We start from the raw sequence: 21695 nt of genomic DNA on the forward strand, positions 1-21695 counted from the left end.
AGAGAGGGGGGGGAGAGAGAGAGAGAGAGGAGAGAGAGAGAGAGTGGCACGGGTGATGAACAAGCTGGTCACGTGACACGGACATGAACCTATCAGGTCACAAGCTGGTCACGTGACACGGACATGAACCTATCAGGGTCACAAGCTGGTCACGTGACACGGACATGAACCTATCAGGTCACAAGCTGGTCACGTGGCACGGACATGAACCTATCAGGTCACAAGCTGGTCACGTGACACGGACATGAACCTATCAGGTCACAAGCTGGTCACGTGACACGGACATGAACCTATCAGGTCACAAGCTGGTCACGTGACACGGACATGAACCTATCAGGTCACAAGCTGGTCACGTGACACGGACATGAACCTATCAGGTCACAAGCTGGTCACGTGACACGGACATGAACCTATCAGGGTCACAAGCTGGTCACGTGACACGCACATGAACCTATCAGGTCACAAGCTGGTCACGTGACACGGACATGAACCTATCAGGTCACAAGCTGGTCACGTGGCACGGACATGAACCTATCAGGTCACAAGCTGGTCACGTGACACGGACATGAACCTATCAGGTCACAAGCTGGTCACGTGACACGGACATGAACCTATCAGGTCACAAGCTGGTCACGTGACACGGACATGAAGCCCACCATCAGTCTAGACGTCTCGTTGGGTCTCAGCAGGGAAACACAGACTTACGAACACGAGGGAGCGAGACACGTATTCCTCCTGAACGTGGTGGAACTTGTAAAGCCATAGCTCCTCGGGCTGGATCTGTCTGATGAACGGACCGGGCATCTCAGAGAGGCTGGAGAGAGAAGAGAGAGGGATGAAGAGAGGGAGAGAGAGAGAGGAGAGAGAGAGGGAGGAGGAGAGAGAGAGAGAGAGAGAGAGAGAGAGAGAGAGAGAGAGAGAGAGAGAGAGAGAGAGAGAGAGAGAGAGAGAGAGAGAGAGAGAGAGAGAGAGAGAGGGATCAGTCAGGGCTACATCTCAGAGAGGAGGAGAGAAGAGAGAGAGAGAGGGATCAGTCAGGGCTACATCTCAGAGAGGAGGAGAGAGAGAGAGAGAGAGAGGGATCAGTCAGGGCTACATCTCAGAGAGGAGGAGAGGAGAGAGAGGGATCAGTCAGGGCTACATCTCAGAGAGGAGGAGAGAGAGAGAGAGAGGGATCAGTCAGGACTACATCTCAGAGAGGAGGAGAGAGAGAGAGAGAGAGGATCAGTCAGGGCTACATCTCAGAGAGGAGGAGAGAAGAGAGAGGGATCAGTCAGGGCTACATCTCAGAGAGGAGGAGAGAGAGAGAGAGGGGATCAGTCAGGGCTACATCTCAGAGAGGAGGAGAGAGAGAGAGAGGGATCAGTCAGGGCTACATCTCAGAGAGGAGGAGAGAGAGAGAGAGGGATCAGTCAGGGCTACATCTCAGAGAGGAGGAGAGAGAGAGAGAGGGATCAGTCAGGGCTACATCTCAGAGAGGAGGAGAGAGAGAGAGAGGGATCAGTCAGGGCTACATCTCAGAGAGGAGGAGAGAGAGAGAGAGGGATCAGTCAGGGCTACATCTCAGAGAGGAGGAGAGAGAGAGAGAGGGATCAGTCAGGGCTACATCTCAGAGAGGAGGAGAGGAGAGAGAGAGAGGGATCAGTCAGGCTACATCTCAGAGAGGAGGAGAGAGAGAGAGAGAGGGATCAGTCAGGGCTACATCTCAGAGAGGAGGAGAGAGAGAGAGAGAGGGATCAGTCAGGGCTACATCTCAGAGAGGAGGAGAGAGAGAGAGAGGGATCAGTCAGGGCTACATCTCAGAGAGGAGGAGAGAGAGAGAGAGAGGGATCAGTCAGGGCTACATCTCAGAGAGAGGGAGGAGAGAGAGAGGGATCAGTCAGGGCTACATCTCAGAGAGGAGGAGAGAGAGAGAGAGAGAGGGATCAGTCAGGGCTACATCTCAGAGAGGAGGAGAGGAGAGAGAGAGAGGGATCAGTCAGGGCTACATCTCAGAGAGGAGGAGAGAGAGAGAGAGAGGGATCAGTCAGGGCTACATCTCAGAGAGGAGGAGAGAGAGAGAGAGGGATCAGTCAGGGCTACATCTCAGAGAGGAGGAGAGAGAGAGAGAGAGGGATCAGTCAGGGCTACATCTCAGAGAGGAGGAGAGAGAGAGAGATCAGTCAGGGCTACATCTCAGAGAGGAGGAGAGAAGAGAGAGAGAGGGATCAGTCAGGGCTACATCTCAGAGAGGAGGAGAGAGAGAGAGAGAGGGATCAGTCAGGGCTACATCTCAGAGAGGAGGAGAGAGAGAGAGAGAGAGAGGGATCAGTCAGGGCTACATCTCAGAGAGGAGGAGAGAGAGAGAGAGAGGGATCAGTCAGGGCTACATCTCAGAGGGGAGAGAGAGAGAGAGAGAGAGGGATCAGTCAGGACTACATCTCAGAGAGGAGGAGAGAGAGAGAGAGATCAGTCAGGGCTACATCTCAGAGAGGAGAGAGAGAGAGAGAGAGAGATCAGTCAGGGCTACATCTCAGAGAGGAGGAGAGAGAGAGAGAGGGATCAGTCAGGGCTACATCTCAGAGAGGAGGAGAGAGAGAGAGAGGGATCAGTCAGGGCTACATCTCAGAGAGGAGGAGAGGAGAGAGAGAGATCAGTCAGGGCTACATCTCAGAGAGGAGGAGAGGAGAGAGAGAGAGGGATCAGTCAGGGCTACATCTCAGAGAGGAGGAGAGGAGAGAGAGAGGGGATCAGTCAGGGCTACATCTCAGAGAGGAGGAGAGAGAGAGAGTCGAGAGAGAGGGATCAGTCAGGGCTACATCTCAGAGAGGAGGAAGAGAGAGAGAGAGGGATCAGTCAGGGCTACATCTCAGAGAGGAGGAGAGAGAGAGAGAGAGGGATCAGTCAGGGCTACATCTCAGAGAGGAGGAGAGAGAGAGAGAGGGGATCAGTCAGGGCTACATCTCAGAGAGGAGGAGAGGAGAGAGAGAGAGGGATCAGTCAGGGCTACATCTCAGAGAGGAGGAGAGGAGAGAGAGAGGGGGATCAGTCAGGGCTACATCTCAGAGAGGAGGAGAGAGAGAGAGAGAGAGGATCAGTCAGGGCTACATCTCAGAGAGGAGTGAGAGAGAGAGAGAGAGAGGGATCAGTCAGGGCTACATCTCAGAGAGGAGGAGAGGAGAGAGAGAGAGGGATCAGTCAGGGCTACATCTCAGAGAGGAGGAGAGGAGAGAGAGGGGATCAGTCAGGGCTACATCTCAGAGAGGAGGAGAGAGAGAGAGAGAGGGATCAGTCAGGGCTACATCTCAGAGAGGAGAGAGAAGAGAGAGAGGAGGGATCAGTCAGGGCTACATCTCAGAGAGGAGGAGAGAGAGAGAGAGAGAGAGTGGATCAGTCAGGGCTACATCTCAGAGAGGGAGGAGAGGAGAGAGAGAGAGAGGGATCAGTCAGGCTACATCTCAGAGAGAGAGAGAGAGAGAGAGAGAGAGAGGGATCAGTCAGGGCTACATCTCAGAGAGGAGGAGAGAGAGTGAGAGGGATCAGTCAGGGCTACATCTCAGAGAGGAGGAGAGGAGAGAGAGAGGGATCAAGTCAGGGCTACATCTCAGAGAGGAGGAGAGGAGAGAGAGAGGGATCAGTCAGGGCTACATCTCAGAGAGAGGAAGAGAGAGAGGGATCAGTCAGCGCTACATCTCAGAGAGGAGGTCAGAGAGGAGGAGAGAGAGAGAGAGGATCAGTCAGGGCTACATCTCAGAGAGGAGGAGAGGAGAGAGAGGGATCAGTCAGGGCTACATCTCAGAGAGGAGGAGAGAGAGAGAGAGAGGGATCAGTCAGGGCTACATCTCAGAGAGGAGGAGAGAGAGAGAGAGGGATCAGTCAGGACTACATCTCAGAGAGGAGGAGAGGAGAGAGAGGGATCAGTCAGGGCTACATCTCAGAGAGGAGGAGAGAGAGAGAGAGGGATCAGTCAGGGCTACATCTCAGAGAGGAGGAGAGAGAGAGAGAGAGAGAGGGATCAGTCAGGGCTACATCTCAGAGAGGAGGAGAGAGAGAGAGAGAGAGATCAGTCAGGGCTACATCTCAGAGAGGAGGAGAGAAGAGAGAGAGAGAGGGATCAGTCAGGGCTACATCTCAGAGAGGAGGAGAGGGAGAGAGAGAGGGATCAGTCAGGGCTACATCTCAGAGAGGAGGAGAGAGAGAGAGAGGGATCAGTCAGGGCTACATCTCAGAGAGGAGGAGAGAGAGAGAGAGGGATCAGTCAGGGCTACATCTCAGAGAGGAGGAGAGAGAGAGAGAGAGAGGGATCAGTCAGGGCTACATCTCAGAGAGGAGGAGAGAAGAGAGAGAGAGGGATCAGTCAGGGCTACATCTCAGAGAGGAGGAGAGAGAGAGAGAGAGGGATCAGTCAGGGCTACATCTCAGAGAGGAGGAGAGAGAAGAGAGAGAGGGATCAGTCAGGGCTACATCTCAGAGAGGAGGAGAGAGAGAGAGAGAGGATCAGTCAGGGCTACATCTCAGAGAGGAGGAGAGGAGAGAGAGAGGGATCAGTCAGGGCTACATCTCAGAGAGGAGGAGAGAGAGAGAGAGAGGGATCAGTCAGGGCTACATCTCAGAGAGGAGGAGAGAGAGAGAGAGAGGGATCAGTCAGGGCTACATCTCAGAGAGGAGGAGAGAAGAGAGAGAGGGATCAGTCAGGGCTACATCTCAGAGAGGAGGAGAGAAGAGAGAGAGAGAGATCAGTCAGGGCTACATCTCAGAGAGGAGAGGAGAGAGAGAGAGAGAGGGATCAGTCAGGGCTACATCTCAGAGAGGAGGAGAGAGAGAGAGAGGGATCAGTCAGGGCTACATCTCAGAGAGGAGGAGAGAGAGAGAGAGAGGGATCAGTCAGGGCTACATCTCAGAGAGGAGGAGAGAGAGAGAGAGGGATCAGTCAGGGCTACATCTCAGAGAGGAGGAGAGAGAGAGAGAGGGATCAGTCAGGACTACATCTCAGAGAGGAGGAGAGGAGAGAGAGAGGGATCAGTCAGGGCTACATCTCAGAGAGGAGGAGAGGAGAGAGAGAGGGATCAGTCAGGGCTACATCTCAGAGAGGAGGAGAGAGAGAGAGAGGGATCAGTCAGGGCTACATCTCAGAGAGGAGGAGAGAGAGAGAGAGAGGGATCAGTCAGGGCTACATCTCAGAGAGGAGGAGAGAGAGAGAGAGAGGGATCAGTCAGGGCTACATCTCAGAGAGGAGGAGAGAGAGAGAGAGATCAGTCAGGGCTACATCTCAGAGAGGAGGAGAGAGAGAGAGAGAGGGATCAGTCAGGGCTACATCTCAGAGAGGAGGAGAGAGAGAGAGAGAGGGATCAGTCAGGGCTACATCTCAGAGAGGAGGAGAGAGAGAGAGAGGATCAGTCAGGGCTACATCTCAGAGAGGAGGAGAGAGAGAGAGAGGGATCAGTCAGGGCTACATCTCAGAGAGGAGGAGAGAGAGAGAGAGGGATCAGTCAGGGCTACATCTCAGAGAGGAGGAGAGGAGAGAGAGAGGGATCAGTCAGGACTACATCTCAGAGAGGAGGAGAGAGAGAGAGAGAGGGATCAGTCAGGGCTACATCTCAGAGAGGAGGAGAGAGAGAGAGAGGGATCAGTCAGGGCTACATCTCAGAGAGGAGGAGAGAGAGAGAGAGAGGGATCAGTCAGGGCTACATCTCAGAGAGGAGGAGAGAGAGAGAGAGAGAGAGGATCAGTCAGGGCTACATCTCAGAGAGGAGGAGAGGAGAGAGAGAGAGGGATCAGTCAGGGCTACATCTCAGAGAGGAGGAGAGGAGAGAGAGAGGGATCAGTCGGGGCTACATCTCAGAGAGGAGGAGAGAGAGAGAGAGGGATCAGTCAGGGCTACATCTCAGAGAGGAGGAGAGAGAGAGAGAGAGGGATCAGTCAGGGCTACATCTCAGAGAGGAGGAGAGGAGAGAGAGAGAGGGATCAGTCAGGGCTACATCTCAGAGAGGAGGAGAGAGAGAGAGAGAGAGGGATCAGTCAGGGCTACATCTCAGAGAGGAGGAGAGAGAGAGAGAGAGGGATCAGTCAGGGCTACATCTCAGAGAGGAGGAGAGAGAGAGAGAGAGGGATCAGTCAGGGCTACATCTCAGAGAGGAGGAGAGGAGAGAGAGAGAGAGGGATCAGCCAGGGCTACATCTCAGAGAGGAGGAGAGAGAGAGAGAGAGAGAGGGATCAGTCAGGGCTACATCTCAGAGAGGAGGAGAGGAGAGAGAGAGAGAGGATCAGTCAGGGCTACATCTCAGAGAGGAGGAGAGGAGAGAGAGAGAGAGGGATCAGTCAGGGCTACATCTCAGAGAGGAGGAGAGAAGAGAGAGAGAGGGATCAGTCAGGGCTACATCTCAGAGAGGAGGAGAGGAGAGAGAGAGGGATCAGTCAGGGCTACATCTCAGAGAGGAGGAGAGGAGAGAGAGAGGGATCAGTCAGGGCTACATCTCAGAGAGGAGGAGAGGAGAGAGAGGGATCAGTCAGGGCTACATCTCAGAGAGGAGGAGAGAGAGAGAGAGGGATCAGTCGGGGCTACATCTCAGAGAGGAGGAGAGAAGAGAGAGAGGGATCAGTCAGGGCTACATCTCAGAGAGGAGGAGAGAGAGAGAGAGAGGGATCAGTCAGGGCTACATCTCAGAGAGGAGGAGAGAGAGAGAGAGAGGGATCAGTCAGGGCTACATCTCAGAGAGGAGGAGAGGAGAGAGAGAGAGGGATCAGTCAGGGCTACATCTCAGAGAGGAGGAGAGGAGAGAGAGAGAGGGATCAGTCAGGGCTACATCTCAGAGAGGAGGAGAGAGAGAGAGAGGGATCAGTCAGGGCTACATCTCAGAGAGGAGGAGAGAGAGAGAGGGATCAGTCAGGGCTACATCTCAGAGAGGAGGAGAGGAGAGAGAGAGAGAGGGATCAGTCAGGGCTACATCTCAGAGAGGAGGAGAGAGAGAGAGAGAGAGATCAGTCAGGGCTACATCTCAGAGAGGAGGAGAGAGAGAGAGAGAGGGATCAGTCAGGGCTACATCTCAGAGAGGAGGAGAGAGAGAGAGAGGGATCAGTCAGGGCTACATCTCAGAGAGGAGGAGAGAGAGAGAGAGGGATCAGTCAGGGCTACATCTCAGAGAGGAGGAGAGAGAGAGAGAGAGAGAGGGATCAGTCAGGGCTACATCTCAGAGAGGAGGAGAGAGAGAGAGAGAGGGATCAGTCAGGGCTACATCTCAGAGAGGAGGAGAGGAGAGAGAGAGAGGGATCAGTCAGGGCTACATCTCAGAGAGGAGGAGAGGAGAGAGAGGGATCAGTCAGGGCTACATCTCAGAGAGGAGGAGAGAGAGAGGGGGATCAGTCAGGGCTACATCTCAGAGAGGAGGAGAGGAGAGAGAGAGAGGGATCAGTCAGGGCTACATCTCAGAGAGGAGGAGAGAGAGAGAGAGAGAGATCAGTCAGGGCTACATCTCAGAGAGGAGGAGAGAGAGAGAGAGAGGGATCAGTCAGGGCTACATCTCAGAGAGGAGGAGAGAGAGAGAGAGGGATCAGTCAGGGCTACATCTCAGAGAGGAGGAGAGAGAGAGAGAGGGATCAGTCAGGGCTACATCTCAGAGAGGAGGAGAGAGAGAGAGAGAGAGAGAGAGGGATCAGTCAGGGCTACATCTCAGAGAGGAGGAGAGAGAGAGAGAGAGGGATCAGTCAGGGCTACATCTCAGAGAGGAGGAGAGGAGAGAGAGAGAGGGATCAGTCAGGGCTACATCTCAGAGAGGAGGAGAGGAGAGAGAGGGATCAGTCAGGGCTACATCTCAGAGAGGAGGAGAGGAGAGAGAGAGAGGGATCAGTCAGGGCTACATCTCAGAGAGGAGGAGAGAGAGAGAGAGGGATCAGTCAGGGCTACATCTCAGAGAGGAGGAGAGAGAGAGAGAGAGGGATCAGTCAGTGCTACATCTCAGAGAGGAGGAGAGGAGAGAGAGAGGGATCAGTCAGGGCTACATCTCAGAGAGGAGGAGAGGAGAGAGAGAGGGATCAGCCAGGGCTACATCTCAGAGAGGAGGAGAGGAGAGAGAGAGAGAGACAGATCAGCCAGGGCTACAGCTGACTACAGATACTCCCATGCTCTACACCAGGGGTCAACCACCCGTCGATCTTGATCGACTGGTCGATCTTTGAGACCTTCCCTGTAGATCTTTCCCTGAAAAAAAAATGTAAAAAAAAAATATATATATATATATATATATATATATGTATTAATCTTTCCATGAGAGTCCACATTACAGTTCTACTTTTGTTTTGATGTGAAAAGTGATGCTGCATAAGATTACTGCACTGACTGAGAAAGTACATAATAGTTCTACTTTGACGTTTTAATGTTGGACCAAAGCATTGCATGTAATTAGAATACAGGCAAATAAAAGGCATTTAGTTTAAAGTACAATCTTGGCTGTCTTTTTCTCTCAACACTTCAATAGGTAGATCTTGCCTTCACCAAAAAAAATTAAAAGTGATCATGGGCTTAAAAAGGTTGGTGACCACTGCTCTACACAGTACCATAGAATAGAATAGAATAGAATAGAATAGAATAGAATAGAATAGAATAGAATAGAATAGAATAGAATAGAAGTACTTTGTTGATCCGGATGGTAATTCAGCAGCACCACAGATCGCTCACAATAATAAACATTTACAGGTAGTCAAACATCACAAATGACAAATGAGAATAAAAATACGGTCAGGGATATACATTCTAAAATATACAGCCAAAAATATACAGTGATATACAGTAAAAATGTACAGTAATAATAAGTGTCAAGTGTTGACGTAAAGGTAAAAAGGCATAAGTCAAAAGGTCCAGGAGGATGTGCCGGAGTTTGTACCGTCACTCTGTGCTCAAATTAGCAATTTAAATGATACGATCGATATAATTCGATCGATAATATACTGTATATATATTTCTTAATTTCTTTATTGGAAATACATATAAGATATTGTTGCTCATTAACCCTTTCACTACCACACTACAGAAGGTTAACCTTTCACTACCACACTACAGAAGGTTAACCTTTCACTACCACACTACAGAAGGTTAACCCTTTCACTGCCACACTACAGAAGGTTAACATTTCACTACCACACTACAAAAGGTTAACCTTTCACTGCCACACTACAGAAGGTTAACCTTTCACTACCACACTGCAGAAGGTTAACCCTTTCACTACCACACTACAGACGGTTAACCTTTCACTACCACACTGCAGAAGGTTAACCCTTTCACTACCACACTACAGAAGGTTAACATTTCACTACCACACTACAAAAGGTTAACCTTTCACTGCCACACTACAGAAGGTTAACCTTTCACTACCACACTACAAAAGGTTAACCTTTCACTACCACACTACAGAAGGTTAACCTTTCACTACCACACTACAGAAGGTTAACCTTTCACTACCACACTACAGAAGGTTAACATTTCACTACCACACTACAGAAGGTTAACCCTTTCACTACCACACTACAGAAGGTTAACCTTTCACTACCACACTACAGAAGGTTAACCTTTCACTACCACACTACAGACGGTTACCCCTTTCACTACCACACTACAGAAGGTTAACCTTTCACTGCCACACTACAGACGGTTACCCCTTTCACTACCACACTACAGAAGGTTAACCTTTCACTACCAGACTACAGAAGGTTAACCTTTCACTGCCACACTACAGAAGGTTAACCCTTTCACTGCCACACTACAGAATGTTAACCTTTCACTACCACACTACAGAAGGTTAACCTTTCACTGCCACACTACAGAAGGTTAACCTTTCACTGCCACACTACAGAAGGTTAACCCTTTCACTACCACACTACAGAAGGTTAACCCTTTCACTACCACACTACAGAAGGTTAACCTTTCACTACCACACTACAGAAGGTTAACCTTTCACTACCACACTACAGAAGGTTAACCTTTCACTACCACACTACAGAAGGTTAACCTTTCACTATCACACTACAGAAGGTTAACCTTTCACTATCACACTACAGAAGGTTAACCTTTCACTACCACACTACAGAAGGTTAACCCTTTCACTACCACACTACAGAAGGTTAACCCTTTCACTACCACACTACAGAAGGTTAACCTTTCACTACCACACTACAGAAGGTTAACCTTTCACTGCCACACTACAGAAGGTTAACCCTTTCACTGCCACACTACAGAAGGTTAACCTTTCACTACCACACTACAGAAGGTTAACCTTTCACTGCCACACTACAGAAGGTTAACCTTTCACTGCCACACTACAGAAGGTTAACCCTTTCACTACCACACTACAGAAGGTTAACCCTTTCACTATCACACTACAGAAGGTTAACCTTTCACTACCACACTACAGAAGGTTAACCTTTCACTACCACACTACAGAAGGTTAACCTTTCACTACCACACTACAGAAGGTTAACCTTTCACTACCACACTACAGAAGGTTAACCCTTTCACTACCACACTACAGAAGGTTAACCCTTTCACTGCCACACTACAGAAGGTTAACCCTTTCACTGCCACACTACAGAAGGTTAACCTTTCACTTGGGTTAACCCTTTGGTAGTGTGGTCATGAAAAGGTTAATGCCTGTGTCAGCCCAGCACTGAGTTCTGCTCTACAGTGAGGTGGTTGGTCTGAAATAAACATCAGCAAGACAGCGGCTCCAATATGATGGCAACGATCAAAAGGTAAAGGACCTTCGAAAAGGTTGAAACCTTTGACATCAGCTGGTAAAAGAAATGGTGAAAAACACTTACAGGAAGAGACCGAAGAGAACGAAGCGGAACACAACGTTCAGCAGGAAGCCCGTGTTGTAGCTCATGGCCGCCATCTTGGGAGGGGGCTGGTTTTGACCTTCCTCCTGGGCGTCACCTTGACCTGCGAGACAAACGTCCATTTAGACCTTTTTCAAGTTTCAATGATCACCTTTCAGTGTTTATACCTGATATTAGCATGTAAAACAGATATTAGCATGTACGTAAAACAGATAGAAAATACAAGAGCAAGACGGGGCAGCAAGTCTATAACATTATCACATTATGTGGCGGCTAGGTGGTGTAGTGGGCAAGGCACTCGCCACCAGTGTGGAGACGCTAGGATTCGCCTGTTCGAATCCAGCTCTCCACATTGTTTTCAGTTTAGCTGGTCGTCCGCAGTAATACACATTGGCCGTATTACGGGGAGGGAAAACTGAAGGGTGGGGATCGAACGTTGTGAACAAGCGACTCCTACAGGTCGGTTGGTGCGCCTGCGCAGTAGAATCAGGAAGTGTCGGGGGCAGCGTGAGCCTCCCACGCGTTACTCCTCGCCACTGAGAGATCGAGCTGCGCAGGTGAAAAGATGCGACTGCTGTTACCTCAAGTACCGGAGGGGACTCGTGCTATGTATGACTTAGTCCACATTGCAGCCGGCTTGTGGGAGGCAAGAAACAGCGTCCGTGACAGGGGAGGGTTGAATTGGATGATGCGAAATTGGGATGGGAGACAATATAGAAAAATGGGAGAAAAAGTGGATCAAAAAAACTAACATTATCACATTACAGTGACAGCTGTGTTCCAACACGGAGGGCGATATATATAAATATAACATTATCACATTATAGTGACAGCTGTGTTCCAACACGGAGGGCGATATATATAAATATAACATTATCACATTATAGTGACAGCTGTGTTCCAACACGGAGGGCGATATATATAAATATAACATTATCACATTATAATAGTTTTTTTGTGTTCTTTTTTTGCATTCTTTTTTTTGTGTTATTTTTTTTGTTCGTTTTAGTTCGTTCGTTTTTTTTCGTTTTTGTTTTAGTTCGTTCGTTTTTTTGCGTTTTTGTTTTAGTTTGTTCGTTTTTTTTCGTTCTTTTTTTTCGTTCGTTTTCGTTTTAGTTCGTTAATTTTTTTGCGTTTTAGTTTTAGTTCGTTCCTTTTTTGCGTTTTTTTGTTCTTTTTTTGCATTCTTTTTTTGCGTTATTTTTTTGTTCGTTTTAGTTTGTTCTTTCTTTTGCGTTTTCGTTTTAGTTCGTTCGTTTTTTTGCGTTTTTGTTTTAGTTCGTTCGTTTTTTTGCGTTCGTTTTTTTGCGTTTTCGCTTTAGTTCGTTCGTTTTTTTTCGTTTTTGTTTTAGTTCGTTCGTTTTTTTGCGTTTTTGTTTTAGTTTGTTCGTTTTTTTGCGCTAGTTTTTTTGCGTTTTCGTTTTAGTTCGTTCGTTTTTTGCGTTTTTTTGTGTTCTTTTTTTGCATTCTTTTTTTTGTGTTATTTTTTTTGTTCGTTTTAGTTTGTTCTTTTTTTGCGTTTTTGTTTTAGTTCGTTCGTTTTTTTGCGTTCGTTTTTTTGCGTTTTCGCTTTAGTTCGTTCGTTTTTTTTCGTTTTTGTTTTAGTTCGTTCGTTTTTTTGCGTTTTTGTTTTAGTTTGTTTGTTTTTTTGCGCTAGTTTTTTTGCGTTTTCGTTTTAGTTCATTCGTTTTTTGCGTTTTTTTGTGTTCTTTTTTTGCATTCTTTTTTTTTTGTTATTTTTTTTGTTCGTTTTAGTTCGTTCGTTTTTTTGCGTTTTCGCTTTAGTTCGTTCGTTTTTTTTCGTTTTTGTTTTAGTTCGTTCGTTTTTTTGCGTTTTTGTTTTAGTTTGTTCGTTTTTTTGCGCTAGTTTTTTTCGTTCGTTTTTTGCGTTTTTTTGTGTTCTTTTTTTGCATTCTTTTTTTTGCGTTATTTTTTTGTTCGTTTTAGTTTGTTCTTTTTTTGCGTTTTTGTTTTAGTTCATTCGTTTTTTTGCGTTCGTTTTTTTGCGTTTTCGCTTTAGTTCGTTCGTTTTTTTGCGTTTTTGTTTTAGTTCGTTAATTTTTTTGCATTCTTTTTTTGCGTTTTCGTTTTAGTTTAGCTCTGTAACAACACCCTGCCCCCCCCCCCGTCTGCAGACAGCCCCCCTGGTTCCAGCTCTGTTCCAACACGGAGGGCGATATATATAAATATAACATTATCACATTACAGTGACAGCTGTGTTCCCACACGGAGGGCGATATATATAAATATAACATTATCACATTATAGTGACAGCTGTGTTCCCACACGGAGGGCGATATATATAAATATAACATTATCACATTACAGTGACAGCTGTGTTCCAACACGGAGGGCGATATATATAAATATAACATTATCACATTATAGTGACAGCTGTGTTCCAACACGGAGGGCGATATATATAAATATAACATTATCACATTATAGTGACAGCTCTGTTCAACACGGAGGGCGATATATATAAATATAACATTATCACATTATAGTGACAGCTGTGTTCCAACACGGAGGGCGATATATATAAATATAACATTATCACATTATAGTGACAGCTGTGTTCCAACACGGAGGGCGATATATATAAATATAACATTATCACATTATAGTGACAGCTGTGTTCCAACACGGAGGGCGATATATATAAATATAACATTATCACATTATAGTGACAGCTGTGTTCCAACACGGAGGGCGATATATATAAATATAACATTATCACATTACAGTGACAGCTGTGTTCCAACACGGAGGGCGATATATATAAATATAACATTATCACATTATAGTGACAGCTGTGTTCCAACACGGAGGGCCGGGCGATATATATAAATATAAAATCTCTTAAAAACTAGAAATGCCAAGGAAATCATTAAAATAAGCTTTGTTTTTATTTGACACAAAGATGATCAAACCAAGATGAATGTCCCTATTGGGATTGAAGTGCAAACCTAAATTCTTTATAACCTTTATTTACCCAGGCAAGCAAGTAAGAACAAATTCTGATTTTATTTATTGTCAAAAGTATGCATAATGTTGTGTTAATTCCACAACAAGAGATATGTAATGTTAATTACCTGAAATTATTCCATTTTTGGGGGGAAACCCTGCATATATCGGTATCGGTTGATATCGGTATCGGAAATTAAGAGTTGGACAATATCGGTATATCGGTAAAAAAGCCAATATCGAGCATCCCTACTTAAAACAAATAAAAGGTGCCTCTTGATCATCAAACAAGAATGAATTTCCCTATTGCGATTAATAAAGGGCAAATCTAACTTTCACCAAACATCACTTTTTGTAAAATAAAAGATGACTCTTAAATTCTTTTTTTTTGGTTGAAAATCGTCCTAAATCAGTCATTCGAATATCGCCCTGTCGCCCTGACCTCTGTGGTGATGAGCCCTGACCTTGTGGTGATGAGTCCTGACCTTGTAGTGATGAGTCCTGACCTTGTGGTGATGAGTCCTGACCTCTGTAGTGATGAGTCCTGACCTCTGTAGTGATGAGCCCTGACCTTGTGGTGATGAGTCCTGACCTTGTAGTGATGAGTCCTGACCTCTGTAGTGATGAGTCCTGACCTCTGTAGTGATGAGTCCTGACCTCTGTAGTGATGAGTCCTGACCTTGTGGTGATGAGTCCTGACCTTGTGGTGATGAGTCCTGACCTTGTAGTGATGAGTCCTGACCTTGTGGTGATGAGTCCTGACCTTGTGGTGATGAGTCCTGCCCTTGTAGTGATGAGTCCTGACCTTGTAGTGATGAGTCCTGACCTTGTGGTGATGAGCCCTGACCTTGTAGTGATGAGCCCTGACCTTGTGGTGATGAGTCCTGACCTTGTGGTGATGAGTCCTGACCTTGTGGTGATGAGTCCTGACCTTGTGGTGATGAGTCCTGACCTTGTAGTGATGAGTCCTGACCTTGTAGTGATGAGTCCTGACCTTGTAGTGATGAGTCCTGACCTTGTAGTGATGAGTCCTGACCTTGTGGTGATGAGTCCTGACCTTGTGGTGATGAGTCCTGACCTTGTGGTGATGAGTCCTGACCTTGTGGTGATGAGTCCTGACCTTGTGGTGATGAGTCCTGACCTTGTAGTGATGAGTCCTGACCTTGTGGTGATGAGTCCTGACCTTGTGGTGATGAGTCCTGACCTTGTAGTGATGAGCCCTGACCTTGTGGTGATGAGTCCTGACCTTGTGGTGATGAGTCCTGACCTTGTAGTGATGAGTCCTGACCTTGTAGTGATGAGCCCTGACCTTGTGGTGATGAGTCCTGACCTTGTGGTGATGAGTCCTGACCTTGTGGTGATGAGTCCTGACCTTGTGGTGATGAGTCCTGACCTTGTAGTGATGAGTCCTGACCTTGTAGTGATGAGCCCTGACCTCTGTAGTGATGAGTCCTGACCTTGTGGTGATGAGTCCTGACCTTGTGGTGATGAGTCCTGACCTCTGTAGTGATGAGTCCTGACCTTGTAGTGATGAGCCCTGACCTTGTAGTGATGAGTCCTGACCTTGTGGTGATGAGTCCTGACCTTGTAGTGATGAGTCCTGACCTCTGTAGTGATGAGTCCTGACCTTGTAGTGATGAGTCCTGACCTCTGTAGTGATGAGCCCTGACCTTGTAGTGATGAGCCCTGACCTTGTAGTGATGAGTCCTGACCTCTGTAGTGATGAGTCCTGACCTCTGTAGTGATGAGTCCTGACCTCTGTAGTGATGAGTCCTGACCTTGTGGTGATGAGCCCTGACCTTGTAGTGATGAGCCCTGACCTTGTGGTGATGAGTCCTGACCTTGTAGTGATGAGTCCTGACCTTGTGGTGATGAGTCCTGACCTCTGTAGTGATGAGTCCTGACCTCTGTAGTGATGAGCCCTGACCTTGTGGTGATGAGTCCTGACCTTGTAGTGATGAGTCCTGACCTCTGTAGTGATGAGTCCTGACCTCTGTAGTGATGAGTCCTGACCTCTGTAGTGATGAGTCCTGACCTTGTGGTGATGAGTCCTGACCTTGTGGTGATGAGTCCTGACCTTGTAGTGATGAGTCCTGACCTTGTGGTGATGAGTCCTGACCTTGTGGTGATGAGTCCTGCCCTTGTAGTGATGAGTCCTGACCTTGTAGTGATGAGTCCTGACCTTGTGGTGATGAGCCCTGACCTTGTAGTGATGAGCCCTGACCTTGTGGTGATGAGTCCTGACCTTGTGGTGATGAGTCCTGACCTTGTGGTGATGAGTCCTGACCTTGTGGTGATGAGTCCTGACCTTGTGGTGATGAGTCCTGACCTTGTAGTGATGAGTCCTGACCTTGTAGTGATGAGTCCTGACCTTGTAGTGATGAGCCCTGACCTCTGTAGTGATGAGTCCTGACCTTGTGGTGATGAGTCCTGACCTTGTGGTGATGAGTCCTGACCTCTGTAGTGATGAGTCCTGACCTTGTAGTGATGAGCCCTGACCTTGTAGTGATGAGTCCTGACCTTGTGGTGATGAGTCCTGACCTTGTAGTGATGAGTCCTGACCTTGTGGTGATGAGTCCTGACCTTGTGGTGATGAGTCCTGACCTTGTAGTGATGAGTCCTGACCTTGTGGTGATGAGTCCTGACCTTGTAGTGATGAGTCCTGACCTTGTAGTGATGAGTCCTGACCTTGTAGTGATGAGCCCTGACCTCTGTAGTGATGAGCCCTGACCTTGTAGTGATGAGTCCTGACCTTGTGGTGATGAGTCCTGACCTTGTGGTGATGAGTCCTGACCTTGTAGTGATGAGTCCTGACCTTGTGGTGATGAGTCCTGACCTTGTGGTGATGAGTCCTGACCTTGTAGTGATGAGCCCTGACCTTGTGGTGATGAGTCCTGACCTTGTGGTGATGAGTCCTGACCTTGTAGTGATGAGTCCTGACCTTGTAGTGATGAGCCCTGACCTTGTGGTGATGAGTCCTGACCTTGTGGTGATGAGTCCTGACCTTGTGGTGATGAGTCCTGACCTTGTGGTGATGAGTCCTGACCTTGTAGTGATGAGTCCTGACCTTGTAGTGATGAGCCCTGACCTCTGTAGTGATGAGTCCTGACCTTGTGGTGATGAGTCCTGACCTTGTAGTGATGAGTCCTGACCTTGTGGTGATGAGTCCTGACCTTGTGGTGATGAGTCCTGACCTTGTAGTGATGAGCCCTGACCTTGTGGTGATGAGTCCTGACCTCTGTAGTGATGAGTCCTGACCTTGTAGTGATGAGCCCTGACCTTGTAGTGATGAGTCCTGACCTTGTGGTGATGAGTCCTGACCTTGTAGTGATGAGTCCTGACCTCTGTAGTGATGAGTCCTGACCTTGTAGTGATGAGTCCTGACCTCTGTAGTGATGAGCCCTGACCTTGTAGTGATGAGCCCTGACCTTGTAGTGATGAGTCCTGACCTCTGTAGTGATGAGTCCTGACCTCTGTAGTGATGAGTCCTGACCTCTGTAGTGATGAGTCCTGACCTTGTGGTGATGAGTCCTGACCTTGTAGTGATGAGTCCTGACCTTGTAGTGATGAGTCCTGACCTTGTAGTGATGAGTCCTGACCTCTGTAGTGATGAGTCCTGACCTTGTAGTGATGAGTCCTGACCTCTGTAGTGATGAGTCCTGACCTCTGTAGTGATGAGTCCTGACCTCTGTAGTGATGAGTCCTGACCTTGTAGTGATGAGTCCTGACCTCTGTAGTGATGAGCCCTGACCTTGTAGTGATGAGCCCTGACCTTGTAGTGATGAGTCCTGACCTCTGTAGTGATGAGTCCTGACCTCTGTAGTGATGAGTCCTGACCTCTGTAGTGATGAGTCCTGACCTTGTAGTGATGAGTCCTGACCTTGTAGTGATGAGTCCTGACCTTGTGGTGATGAGCCCTGACCTTGTAGTGATGAGCCCTGACCTTGTGGTGATGAGCCCTGACCTTGTGGTGATGAGTCCTGACCTTGTAGTGATGAGTCCTGACCTTGTAGTGATGAGTCCTGACCTTGTGGTGATGAGTCCTGACCTTGTGGTGATGAGTCCTGACCTTGTGGTGATGAGCCCTGACCTTGTGGTGATGAGTCCTGACCTTGTAGTGATGAGCCCTGACCTTGTAGTGATGAGTCCTGACCTTGTAGTGATGAGTCCTGACCTTGTAGTGATGAGCCCTGACCTTGTAGTGATGAGTCCTGACCTTGTAGTGATGAGTCCTGACCTTGTAGTGATGAGCCCTGACCTTGTAGTGATGAGTCCTGACCTTGTAGTGATGAGCCCTGACCTCTGTAGTGATGAGTCCTGACCTTGTGGTGATGAGTCCTGACCTTGTGGTGATGAGCCCTGACCTTGTGGTGATGAGTCCTGACCTTGTGGTGATGAGCCCTGACCTCTGTAGTGATGAGTCCTGACCTTGTGGTGATGAGTCCTGACCTCTGTAGTGATGAGCCCTGACCTTGTGGTGATGAGTCCTGACCTTGTAGTGATGAGCCCTGACCTTGTAGTGATGAGTCCTGACCTTGTGGTGATGAGTCCTGACCTTGTGGTGATGAGTCCTGACCTTGTGGTGATGAGTCCTGACCTTGTGGTGATGAGTCCTGACCTTGTAGTGATGAGCCCTGACCTTGTGGTGATGAGTCCTGACCTTGTGGTGATGAGCCCTGACCTTGTAGTGATGAGTCCTGACCTTGTAGTGATGAGTCCTGACCTTGTGGTGATGAGCCCTGACCTTGTGGTGATGAGTCCTGACCTCTGTAGTGATGAGTCCTGACCTTGTAGTGATGAGTCCTGACCTTGTAGTGATGAGTCCTGACCTTGTGGTGATGAGTCCTGACCTCTGTAGTGATGAGCCCTGACCTTGTGGTGATGAGTCCTGACCTTGTGGTGATGAGCCCTGACCTTGTGGTGATGAGTCCTGACCTCTGTAGTGATGAGTCCTGACCTTGTAGTGATGAGTCCTGACCTTGTGGTGATGAGCCCTGACCTTGTAGTGATGAGCCCTGACCTTGTGGTGATGAGCCCTGACCTTGAGCTACACACCTCAACACAACAACAAAGACAGAGGGTGGGGGGGGAGGGGGGGGGGGGGGGAGCGCAGGGCTAAAGAAGGTGATGGACCGGTTTAAAGAAGGGCTGTTTGTGTCTTTTGAACAGTCGGTCGGCAGGTATGACATTCCCTGCTCACATGTTTTCAGATATTTACAGGTGCGGGGTTTTGTTAAGAAATATTTTGCTTCTTTTCCTGTACTTCAACCAGACAGGTGGCTGGATAAGTGGCTGGAGGGAGACCCAAAACAGAAGAGGATAGTGAGTTGCACCCAGCTCATCACCTCTTCCAACTCCTCCCCTCTGGTAGAAGGTTCAGGTCACTAGGTAGTCGCACGGTTAGGTTCAACAACAGCTTCTTCCCCAAGGCCATACAATTACTCAACTCCAACTCATCCTAATTTCACCCCCTGCTGTTATGTTATGTTATGTTAACTTATGTTGATGTTGATGTTATGTTGTGTTCCATGTGGTGTATTGTCGCAGCTACCACCTGCACCGTGCTCAAATTCCACCGGCCTGGCCGTGTGGCAATAAAAGAAACTTGAACTTGAACTTGAGTTCACTATACAGGGATATCCAAGAGATGGCATCCCCATCACTGGACTGTATCAGGGAGTCATGGGGTAAGGATATGGGACTTGAAATCCCTGAGGATTCTTGGCAATTGGCAATTAAAAGAATACACTCATCTGTCTGCATCAGACATGGATTACTATTACTCCAATTCAAGGTGTTCCATAGACTACACCTCTCTAAGAGCAGACTTGCCGAGATCTACCCGGATGTGGATCCGACCTGCCCCAGGTGCCATCAGGCTCCAGCCACTCTCTGCCATATGTTCTGGTCATGCCCATCACTATCCCGATTCTGTCTTTCTGTCTTTGAGATCTTTTCCTTCATGTGTGACAGGGAGATCAGCCCTAACCACTTGGTTGCAGTCTTTGGAGTGCTCCCTGGCGAAGTCAGGGTATCTGTCGCTCAATCAGATGCTGTGGCCTCCTCCTCTTTGTTGGCTAGACGACGACGCCTTATCTTGCTTAACTGGAAGTCAGCCATTCCTCCATCACATCGACGCTGGGTGGAAGATGTGATGGCACACCTAAAACTTGAGACTTAAATACTCCACCAGGGGCTCCCTCTACCCAGACATTTTTCCAAGTTTGGCAGCCATTTTTTTTTTTTATTATTTTGATCTAAAATTCCCGGCTGAGGATGTTTAGGCATAAGACGGTGATTTATTAGATAGGCAATTTCTGTATGGCAAGTGACAACCTGTATAAGAACGATGCAATTTTCTTTTATTATTACTTTTCTTTTTCTCTTTTTGTTTACTGTATTTCTCATTTATTTTAGGTATTGTGTGGTTATATGTAGCCATGTATTGTATTGTATGTATGTTTGTATATAATGTTGTTGTTGAACCTTAAAAAAAACTATTAAAACTATTTAAATATATACAAACAGCACCACCACCACATGCCATAGAGAACCTATTGTCATTGATATACCACCTATGCATTAAAAACATTTATGAATTAATGAATTATTGCCCATTTAAATAAGCCCTGCCCGCTTCCATGGCTCATGAATCGCCTGGTGAAGATTAAGTTAATCTTTCATATCTTAATCATGAAGTGAACACACGAGTAACTATATACTAATAATAATAAAACAGCACGGTTAATCCCTGTGCACACCATGCATTATATTTGGGTTAGTTATATGTAAAATAACACATTTTCATTGAGTGCCCCCCCCCCCCCCCCCCCCCATGACACACACACACAATTATGAGATTATTAATAGTATTGAATATTTCCTGAATTTCCCCAAGGGGATCAATAAAGGAATATCTGATCTTAATACGTGGTGTTCCCAGAAAGTGTGTAAATTGTAGGTTAAAAGTAAATATGGTCAACTGAAACAAAAAGGTTCACTGTGTTCCTTCACTGTCTGCCTCCGTTTCATTTATATTTTTCAAGATAAACATGATTTATTCCATTCATGTCTATAGTATAATGGATTATTATTAAAAAATATATATATCACAAAAATAGCACTTTCACCAAATGATCTAGCAGAGATAAATAGCAAAGATCAAGCATGTTATTCTGTCCAGATTGCTTGTTGGAATAGAGATAAAGTAAAACATAATGTTAAATATATTTACATGAATTGTTATGGCTTTATTGTTTTAAAATCACAATAACGTAGGTCGTAGGGGGTCCACGTGGGTCCAAAACGCGAACATCACACCAGGGTTACGTTTAGAAAATCAAAAAGTGGAAAACATGACACTGGAAACAAACGCAACTCTGATCACATCTGATCACATCGTCAATATTTCCCTCCCACTTGCGTCTTTGACCCAACATTACATTACATAGTTATCATCAGATCTCTGCTTTCAATTATCGACTAGTTCGACTTTAACTAAACGCTGTCTTCTCCTCATCATTACTCGTGTATAACTTTACAGATATAGACTTTCACAAACCTCCGATGGATCGATAGATGTCCGTCTCCTCCGCCGTGGGACACGCAGCTGAAGCTCTGATCTAGGTACAGTAGATAGTACTCCACTGTTTACTGATCGATTCTTCTCACTCCGATCTGCAGGTATCGGCAAGACAGGTAATACCTGAAAGTCTGACGTGCAGTCCCTCCTCTGGTGGGAGTCCCTCCTCTGGTGGGCAGACAGCGACATCTAGCGACACATTCTAGCATCACGCACATCGAAAAGCACTTTTATTGATAAAAACCCACATATATGCTGTCTGTATTGCTTGTAATTGAGATGCAGTTAACATCTGTTACGTATTTTTAAATACTTGTTATGTATTTTATAATACCAATCATTT

General features: G+C 47.1%; 1 protein-coding gene across 1 annotated transcript in view; it reads right to left on the reverse strand.

Moving 5' to 3' along the window:
• LOC311231269 (phospholipid phosphatase 5-like) overlaps positions 1-21466 on the reverse strand; it is a 40081-nt gene extending 18615 nt beyond the window's left edge. The window contains exons 1-3 of the mRNA XM_084338267.1: positions 21332-21466; positions 10786-10906; positions 706-814 (exon numbers count right to left, since the gene is read on the reverse strand). Of these exons, the coding sequence (XP_084194393.1) occupies positions 706-763 (58 nt within the window). The 5' untranslated portion in view covers positions 764-814; positions 10786-10906; positions 21332-21466. The remainder of the gene's footprint in view (positions 1-705; positions 815-10785; positions 10907-21331) is intronic.
• Positions 21467-21695: the final 229 nt, after the last annotated feature.

This window comes from Notolepis coatsorum, assembly GCF_963971535.1.
Source record: "Notolepis coatsorum genome assembly, contig: SUPER_6_unloc_1, whole genome shotgun sequence".
NCBI lineage: Eukaryota > Metazoa > Chordata > Actinopteri > Aulopiformes > Paralepididae > Notolepis > Notolepis coatsorum.